The sequence below is a fragment of the Vigna radiata genome, chromosome 10 (genome assembly GCF_000741045.1).
Source record: "Vigna radiata var. radiata cultivar VC1973A chromosome 10, Vradiata_ver6, whole genome shotgun sequence".
NCBI lineage: Eukaryota > Viridiplantae > Streptophyta > Magnoliopsida > Fabales > Fabaceae > Vigna > Vigna radiata.
Genome location: NC_028360.1, coordinates 17,203,898 through 17,214,397, shown reverse-complemented (window position 1 = coordinate 17,214,397; position 10,500 = coordinate 17,203,898). Strand labels below are relative to the sequence as shown.

At 23.1% G+C, this 10,500-nt stretch overlaps 1 protein-coding gene across 1 annotated transcript; it reads right to left on the bottom strand.

Moving 5' to 3' along the window:
* Positions 1-5,496: 5,496 nt before the first annotated feature.
* Positions 5,497-7,766, bottom strand: LOC106775466 (GDSL esterase/lipase At1g29660-like). Its single transcript, XM_014662590.2, has 5 exons — positions 7,497-7,766; positions 7,298-7,419; positions 6,967-7,209; positions 6,281-6,515; positions 5,497-6,204 (listed from the first exon to the last, which is right to left on the bottom strand). Exons 1-5 carry the CDS (start codon positions 7,759-7,761, stop codon positions 6,023-6,025), a joined length of 1,047 nt encoding a protein of 348 aa, XP_014518076.1. The 5' UTR covers positions 7,762-7,766; the 3' UTR covers positions 5,497-6,022.
* Between the last annotated feature and the right edge of the window lie 2,734 nt (positions 7,767-10,500).

Here is a 10,500-nt window from a genome sequence, read left to right as displayed (position 1 = left end):
AAACAGGCGTACGCTAAGTTAGCAAACCATATATATATATATATATATATATATATATATATATATATATATATATATATATATATATATATATAAATATTTATGAGATTAAAAATAATAATTGTAATGAAAATAAATTAATAGATTGATTTGGATATACATCTCTATTAACTTTTTCATAATTTGAGTTATGCCAGTTCATAATTTCTTCAATAAAATTAATAGAAAAATTTACAATTATCAATATACAAATATTTTCTAACAAAAACTATATAATTCTGATTCTCCAATATATAGGAGCAGAAATTCACTCGTGTTGAGCTAAATGTAAAAAAAAATATATCTCTCTTAAATTAAATTTACATAATAATAATAATAATAATAATAATAATAATAATAATAGTGATAATTGATTTAATTTTGTTTTAAATAATATACAAATTAATATTTATTTAAGTTAATATATATTTTATTTATAGGTAACCATTAATAAGCTTCTAGGATAATTACATTTTCCTAACACATAAGAAAAACTCCTGAAATCTAGTTTCAGAAGTCAATCTTTGCTAATTTTTTTACTTTTCTTTTTCTTTTCTTTTTTTGGATCCATGTAATATATTCAAATAACTAAATTTAAGGAGTTTATTTAAATAAAAAATAAAAAAGAAGAGAAACATAAATTTTTATAGTGCCTCAATGCAAGTATTCTTGACTTATTCACTTACAATAACTCTTATGCAACTTAAATAAGAAAATTCAAAATCATTCTTAAACAACCTTCAAGAAAAAATAAAATACAAAAGTTATTGAAATCACTCATCAAACAACTAATACTATACCACATAAGTATATATACAGCAAGAAAATATACCAAAAAAATATACCTGGAGTGAAAAATAATCCTCAAAAGAATTACACTACAAAGCCATGTTCAATCTCTTGATTAATGATCTTAAGTAATAAAGTTTTTTCAGATGTAAAATATGAGTATTGATTAAGAAAATAATTAATAAAATTTTTTCCGTAAGTACTACAAAAGAATTAATTCTAAAAATAATTGAATATTTTTCCTTTTAACATAAATGAATTATTATTAATTCTAAAAACATTATATTTTTCATAAATCTTAGAAATCATTTTCAATCAACATAATGAATTATTATTAATTATTTATGAAAGTATATTTTTTCATATTACATAAAATAATAAATTATTTGTGGAATTTTCATGTGAATTTTAAATTTCCAAGAAAAATTGCATAAATTTGTGATTTCTAAAATTTTAAATTTCTTCTCTTGAAATTTCTAATATCTAAAAAATTTATAAAAAAATTTATTTTGCATTATAACATTCAATACTTTATTACTTATCGAAACTATCTATATAAAAGTTTATTATTTATTGTAAATAAACATTTATTTGGGCAACTTTCAATGGAGTCATTATATCCCTCCAACTAATGCTACCACTTTCAAAGTTAGTAAATAAGCACGTTCTTTTTTATTAGCTTTGGCCTAACATTTTAAACTCCCCATCATTCAATTGCATGATATATATGGTATCGATGCTGAAATTTCACGACGGAAGTATTACTATTTTCATATAAGAGATTATGATATACTTGTAACTTAATTAATTCAAGTTATTAATTTAAAATAAAGTAAAAAAGTCTAAATTAAAAATAACTCATTTCATTTTGTGTTGAAATAGATGGAGAGTGTAAACTTTGAATATTCAATTATCATATTGAATCAATTTTAATGGAGTTGAAAAGTTACTCACATGATCCATTAATGATATTTATCATACAATTTATTATAGTTTCATTAACATTAATTTCTTTAGAAATTACATGTANNTNTTTCCTTAGAGGAAATCATGTTCTGAGGCTAAAATGGTTACCAACTGATAAAGTCTTCCTTTTAGTATTTAATATAACAACAAACTTAACACTTAAAGTTGACACTCCTTAAATCAAAATATGAATATAAAAAATAAATATTATAAAAAAAATAATATTATTAAATATTTAATATAAAAAAGATATATTCTTATTTTATTAATGCTAAATATATAAAAAAAATATAATGATATAAATTTTAAAATAGAGTACCAAAAAGAAATTAATAGAAATAAAATAATTATATAAAATTTTATTACAACCAAAATATTTTTAATTTTGCAAACATTAATAAATTAAAGTTGATAAAATTATTTTTTTTAAAAAACTTATGAAAAGAAAACAAATATTCAAGTTAAATAATATTTTAAATGTTATTTTTTTTTTCTAAATTAAAATGAAATACTCCTTATACACTAATAAATATTATAATTCACAACAAAATCGTGAAGGGAAAAAACATACTAAACTAACCAAAATTCAAATTTTTGCAATAAATCTTTCATTTTTAAACTTTAAACGATATTAATTATAATGATATTAAATTATTATATTATAATAAATGAAACGCTTTTATATATTATGATAATAAAACAATATTGAAGAGTTAAAAAATAAAAATAATAATATATAAATTTATTAAAAAATAGTTTTACGTGATTAAAACAAAAAAGATAAAAAAAAGTAAAACGACGGAGTGTGTGTCCGAAAAATAATTTAATACATTTAAAATAAATGTATAATAAAAAGTACAGTAAAATGAAAATATCTTGGAAAACTCATTTTTTTAAGTATCAATTTAGTTGAATCCTTTAGATATAAAAGAAAATTATTTTAGTGAAATGAAAGCTATTCAAATGAAAAAAAAAATTAAGAATAAAGATAATTAATACGAGCTTTATATTACTTAATAATTAAAAGGTTTATACAATTGAATATTTGAAATTGATAATAAACATTCTTATTTAAAAAAATAAACATTAAATAAAAAACATTAAAAATGACTAGGCATAATCAGCCATGAAACTTAAAAATTGATAATATATAATTTAAATATTGTTACAAAGTGTTTCATTTGTCTTGTGATGGAAATAAGTTGAATCACAATCGAATAATGGTACTTTGCTAGTTACCTCTTAATTAAAAAGTGTTGCATCTTAACTAATGGTTATAACTTTTGATTTAGTAACAAGTACTCGTATTAACAATTTGAACAATAATTGAGTAGTTAAGTAGAAAGAGTTGATTAATTAAAATATTTCTCCTTAAAAGAAATTTAGTACTTCAAAATTTATTTTAGGAATGATTTCAACAATAAATTTTAGAAAACAAGTTTAACATTTTATTAGTGTTGAGAAAAAAACAATAAAAGAAATATATAAGAAGGAAATAGTGAACACAAAAATTTATGTACTCATGATTTTTTCCAAATTTATATGTAACTAAATTTACTTAAAAAAATAACACAATTATATGCATTCTACTATAAAAAAAATATACAACAAATTAAATATGAAGCTTGTTAAAAATATATCTAGCAACACTATTTATAAATTTAACTACAATATCTCTTATCTAGTCTCAGGTATTGAAAAGGGATAAAAAATAAGGGTGAGCAAATAAATCTGAACTGCACTATACTACTAAAATCTTACTATACTACTAAAATCTTAAAATGTGTATTGAACTAAAAACTAATGTGTTTAAATTGAACGGTAAAATAAGTAGACAAACTGAACTAAATTGTTTTTTGTTTTATCAAACTGGAGTGAACTGAACTATATTAAATTGTACTAAACTACAATATAAATTGAAGTGAACTACTAACTATACTAATTTTAAACTGAATTATACTAATTTTAAAACTGTACTAGTTTTTATTAAGCACTTTTCTTCTAACTTTTCCATTTTCTTAAATCGCCTCAAACACATACAACTCCAATTATAAAAGTTTATTACAAAAAGATTAATTATTTAAATTTTTTAAATGGTAACGGTCTGATATCCTGAAACAACACGATAATTATATTAAATAAATTATTAAAGTAACTTTTTAATTGAAATTGAAAAGTATAACAATCTCGGTTCTTTTTAATTGAAATTTATTTTAAAATTTATATTATTTTATTCATAGGTGTCTCACGGATTAATTTTTTAATTATTTGATATTATTATTTTCTATTTTATTTATATTTCTTTTATTATTATATGTTTATGGAAATTATTTTATTATTTATTTATTTATTTTATTTTTTATTTTTTTATTTATATTTATTTTGTCATGAATATTATTTTACTTTTATATTTATTTATTTTTAATTTTTTTATTCATTTTTTTATGTGTATATAATTTATTTTATCTTTTTATCTACTTATTTTATTTTAAAATAATTTTTATTTATATTTATTTTATTGCCTCATAAAATTGTTTTATTACTTAATTATTTATTATTTATATTTTATTATGTAAAAATTAAACTAATATTTATTAATTATTATAATATAATAAAAGATGATACTAGAAAAGTTACTCTTATAAAACGTTTGTTAGTATTTTTTCATTTGATATTTCTATAATATTAATTATTTTTTCTATATTATATTTTATGATATTTCATTATATATTCATTTAATAAAATTTAACTTTAAAAAATATATTTTAGATTTAGTCTCCAAAATACTATCATTTAAAAATAATAATCATCATATTTATTTTAAAGTAAGTTGATTTTTAAAGTAAATAATTATTTTAGTGTGTACGCTTACACACATTTTAATATTATTAAAAGTTTTTTTTAACATATATTTACATATTTAATAATATGCTAAAGAATATAATATATTTAAAGTATTATTTTTTTTATATAATTTTTTTTTCTTTTATGATTTCTATTACTTAATCATTTAATAAAATTAAATTTAAAAAAAATATATTTTACTTCTATTACTTAAAATAATATTATTTAAAAAGTAATATATGTTTATTGATAAAAAAAATATAAAAATTTGTGATAAAAAAATTGTGTTAAAAAATTCATTATTAATTTTTTATGTGAACAGTTTCTTTTACTAATATTTTTTTATTAAATAATATTTTCTTGTCAAGACAAAGCAGATAAATAAGAATCATAGAAAGAGTAGATACAGTTCTAGCAAATAACTTAACCGAAAATGTTATAAGTTCAGTTTTTAAGTCAAATTTTAGTAAATACAGTTCTAGTATACTGAACTTTTAGTAAAAGTTAGTCAATTTTTTTAGTATAATATAGTCATAATAAAAAGTGGGTAGTATTTTGAATTTTAATCCCGTTAGCATCTTTAATTATTAAATTATTTTAAAATTTGTTAAATGTTATGTTGTATAACTGGGAAATAGTGTATCTAATTATTATAAACAAACCATTCGTATTTATATTATGTTTGAAAATCCAACCGGGAGAAATATTAAAAAATCTTTATTGGTAGATGAAAATGGAAAACATTGATACCATCAAAACGAACCCTTTAAGAGATGCTTCAAACAGTTAAAAACTTACAGATTACATGAAATTATTAACCGTACATTAAATATTTTTTACCATAGTAACTACGCATTATTAGTATAAAAACTTGTATATTCTCCATTCGTCAGATATCATCAGCGGTGATTGAATAAGATTCAGTCCACCATCTTTTCTTCTATTATATGAATGAAAACAAAAAAGGATACATGTTTTATCTTATTATACTCAAACAGTCGGCACTTATTCAAATTGATGCAATATAAGCAACCATTTAGAAAAAGTCTGACAACACACATACTGACATGCTCTTTTTTACATTACTAAGATGTCGTATAAATACAATAATTTATATAATAGTTTGCACAGTAACAATCTTTTTTAAGAAAAAAATTGCACAAACTATTTTATAAATCATTGAATATTAATGATCTTGTGAATAAAATTTATTGAAAGGTACAAGTTTATGAGTCGGATTGAATGAATACAAGACGTGTGTCTGACTCATTTTTGTAACTTTTTCAACAAACTTTATCCAAGAATAAAGAGTATATTAGACAGAGTGATGCAAGACTTAGTGAATTATTTAAGGTTACGTGCCGTAATAAATTGGCCTGAATCTTCAGCCCAGAAAGCTCAGCAGAACCTGATGTACCATTCGTGCGGTGAACCTGTTGGTATTTTCTGTTCCATGGATTCCATCGTAAAAGCGGAATTCATCTCTATTGCTGCAGGGTATTCCATTTGGAATACACGTCGTATTTTGCACCGTTTGACAGCAAGGAGTATCGGCATCAGTGAAACCTGAAACACATAGACCATTTAGGTTCAACTTGTAATCCAGAATGTGAAATGGAGAGAGAGAAAACGGAACTGGTACCAGTGTTGGTTTCGCTGTTTACGACCACGAATTTGGCTTTAGAAGATAACTCGTTTTTATTCAATTGCTCCACTTCAGATTCAAGCTTTCTGTCGAAAAGTAACGCAGCATCGTTCAGCTGTCGAGCACAACCTCTACCATCTCTCGTATACGTAGCTCTGGCAAATGGATTGCATCCAATTTTATCCAGTTTAAACATAAGGAATTTTCTTGCCCCGTACTTGTCATGCAGTGTCTGTTGCCCACAATCATGTTTTCTTAGTCATATATATGTAAGGCGTTTTCAGTTAATTAGTTGGAGCATGATTCAACATTACAAATAATTTGCAGTCTCTATAATCAATAACAACTACTATTCTTATGAATATTCCAAAAATATTAAGTTATTTAGAAAAGTATTTTTTAACAGTTTAATGCTTCTAAAATGTATAAATTTTCTTCGAGTAAATATCCAGGGTGGTTTGTAATAAACTTTTTTTATTTAAAGAAATCTTGGATTGAATAAATTTCTCTTTGAACATAATAAATTATTAGTAAATGAGATTACTTTTGAAGTGAACCCTAAATTCTTTGCTTTTGAATATGTATATATAATAGATAGTTGATTCAGTAGTTTTGGTAAGGTGGAATTTACCCCATGAGAATTTATGGGAAAAGAGAAAAAAAAAATAGAATGTGTAAAACACCTTCAAATATGAAGAGTAGCGTCTAACAAGATCTGCAGCATATTGATCGGGTGTAAAGTCGCGTCTTGTTGGAGAAGAGGGGAGGAAGTAATTGCCATAGTAATCATTGGTTCCTATTTTCATGTAATAGAGGCACTTCTCAAGGTAGTTTTCAGCTTTTTTTGAACTTCCACGTATCCTAACAATTCGGTTATATATGTCTCGGTGATTTCTGATCTGTCTTTCTAAACTGATAATGTCACCCTGCGTTGCGTATGTAATAGTAATTTAGTGGCATTCCAAAAAACATATTAGACATATTATATAAGAATAGATGATATAAAAATAATACTCTTTGGGAGCCTGTCTCAGGGCGAATCCCTGCTGCAGCAGATGCATAGTTGACACCCTTGAGTATGTCTGAGTCAGTGGTGTTTGCAGAGGGTGGGATGTTGGGTAACCCTAGACCTTCAGCTGCAATTAGTAAAAGCGTGGATTAGCGATTGGTGGTTGAGAAAAATGTTGAATTAAGAATTGGGAATGTTACTTACCAACAAAGTCAGCTTCTGTTCGTCCATTGGTAAATCTTCCTGTTGGGTTATTGCCTTGTTTGTAGTCGATGCCATATGGACTGTAATCGCCCTTTGCTGTTGTGGCGCGGTTATTGTTATTTCCATTTTCAGAGTAAGAGTCCCCGAAGATAAACATGCAAGGCGGTCGCGAATTTCCACGGACACACTGTTGCATGCAGTTTGCAGCCAACAGAAAAATGGATAAAACCACCCATGACTTAGTCTTAGCTACCATCATCTCCATCTATTGATCTTGGAAAGAAAAGCTGATAATGATCAAAGCAATGTGTGGGAGTATATATATAGGCTGGGGTCACAGTTTTTGTGCCCAAGTTGCATCAACATTTTTTCCAAAACATTTGATCCTTAAATACTTTTATTCTTCTTTATTTTTTAGAAAAAAAATCTCAATTTTTTTTGTTTGTCTTAATTTAATTTTTATTTTGAAAATTTTTATATAATAATATTTAATGTTTATGAGCTATTATATGTCATGTGTCATTTTATGTTTTTTTTTAATTTTTTAAATACTTTTTAATTTTTAAATTTTGTTTAAAAAATAAAAACTTTGCTGCGTGTCCTGACTCGGTGTTACGTGGCAGTGAAATTTGATTCTCTATTCTTATTTTATTTCAATTTAATTTTATATTATTAAAATTTAATAATTTTATTTTTTTCAAATGAAAACGAAAATTAATTTTTATATAAATAGTATACAAATATTTTTATTAAAATTGATGTTTTTATTAAACATTTTTAAAAGTATTAAATTTATTTATATCTAGATTGAATTTTATTTTATTTTTTTTAATTATTTAATATAAAATAATGTTAATAGAAAAAATTTAAAATTAATTTCAACATGTTAAACTTGTTTATCAAATGTGTTTTATAAAATAAAATAAAATAAATTATTTTAAATAGTTTTATATATTAAAATGTATAAAATTTAATAATTTTTATATAAATGTTTGATTTGATTTAAAAATAAAAATTTTATAAATTTAAATGTTAAATTTTAAAATAATTTTTAACAACTTTATAACAATTTAAAATAAAAAAAATTTAAGTTTTGAAAATAATTTTAAATAAGTTTTAATAAAAATATTTTATAATATTTATATAAAATTGACTTTTATTTCAATTTAAAAATAAAATAAAATGACTAAATTAAAACAAATATAATGTCATATAGCATAGACATTACTACTGTGACATCCGGCACTGACTGGAGGCGGGGAGTGATCGCGTGCAAGAGGCACAGAGTGCAGCTCCTGGCAGGTTTTCAGTGGAAGGGACACATGGACGAATCGAACATACACCGCAATGAGAGGGATCTAAAGACTGTATAGGTATGAGACTATACAGTTGAAGAATAACTTAAAGGAATTGATTTGGCTACTCATATCAACAAAGTGCATTTGCTTTCCGGTCGCCTAACCCATAAGAACTTCATGGTTAAACATGCTTAGCTTGGAATAATTTAGGGATGAGTGACATTCTGGGAAGTTTTCCTGGAAAGTGTGCGAGTGAGGATAAAACACATTAGAAAGTCTCGTGTTGATGTGTGGGGAACAGTCAACATTCCCTGTAAGTTGTCGGGGCATTACAAGTAGTATCAGAACCTAACCTCTCATAATACGGTGTGGTTCGAGGACGAACCAAGTGACAGCTCCTGGCAGAGTTGCCAAGATGTTACAACTATCAAATCACATTGAAAGTGGTAATTATTTATTTTTTAAAAAGATAATAATAAAAATAAAAATAATTAAAAAATATAAAAAAAATGTGAATTAATATGTGACACTTTTTATTGTATTAGCGGGACTTGATTACATAAAAGTTTTTAAAATAATAATTAAATTGAGACAAATAAATAAAATAAATTTGAAACTTTTATAAAATTTGAAAAGAAATGAAATGATTTAACATAATTGAAATTATTGCTGGTGGTGGAGTTTGGCAAGTTTTGTTATAGACTATTTAAATTTTATAAATACTTTATTTATATTATGTGAGCTGTTTTGGTTTCCTTTCTCAATTTTTCTTTATTGATTTATTACTCTACTTATCTATATTTAACCTATGATTTATTTGATCTATTTATAGCCAAGAATGTCAAACGGAAGAATTGAATAATTTTTTTTACTCGAATTATAACAAATATTAAAAACCACTTAATTCTTCAAGGTATGCTTGAATTTGCTATACATTTTGCTGTATGTAATTTTAACAAGTTCCTGTATCAGGGTTGTATTAACTTATATGCATTACTTTTCATGAATGTGATTTGAAATGTTGAAAATCTCACTTTTCTAAAATACTATTATGTCGAAAAATAGTTTTAAATTTATCGGAATGATATTAATGTATAATAAGAGTGTGTTCATTCTAATTTGGTAGAGTGAATATATGAATTTAAAGAGATTTAAAAATAAATTGATTGTTATTTGTTTGAAGGGATTTAGAAGTGAATGAGAATAAATTTAAAAATAAAATTTGTAAAAATTAGTGTATAATTTAAACAATGTAACAAATAAAAAACTTGTTTAATGAATAAAAATTGAAGATTATCAAAAACACATTTAATATTAAAGTAATATAAAATTCTAATTTACAATAGTATATATAATTTTAAAAATTATTATAAGAAAATAAAAAATAAAAAATTAATTTTTAACATGAAAAAAATTGTATTATTATTATTATATTACTATTACTATTATTATTATTATTATATTATTATTATTATTATATTACTATTATTATTATTATTATTATTAATATTATTATTAAGGGTTATTTTCTCATTCCTCAACTCCTCTAGTCTGAGGAAGGATGGATTTTAACCCTCGTTCCTCAAATCATCACCTACAAATTTACACAAATCACATAAAGTAAACACCGTCAGTCTCTCTTTTACTTAAATTTCTCAGAGCAAATACAGCATAAATGTTATAAGATTATCTTTCCTAGCTAAAAA

Coding starts and splice junctions, on each gene's coding strand:
- LOC106775466 (XM_014662590.2), bottom strand. CDS start 7,761: ATGGAGATGATGGTAGCTAAGACTAAGTCATGGGTGGTTTTATCCATT. Junction 7,210..7,297: donor CTGAGACAGGCTCCCAAAGA/GTATTATTTTTA, acceptor TACGCAACGCAG/GGTGACATTATCAGTTTAGA. Junction 6,516..6,966: donor GCTACTCTTCATATTTGAAG/GTGTTTTACACA, acceptor TGTGGGCAACAG/ACACTGCATGACAAGTACGG.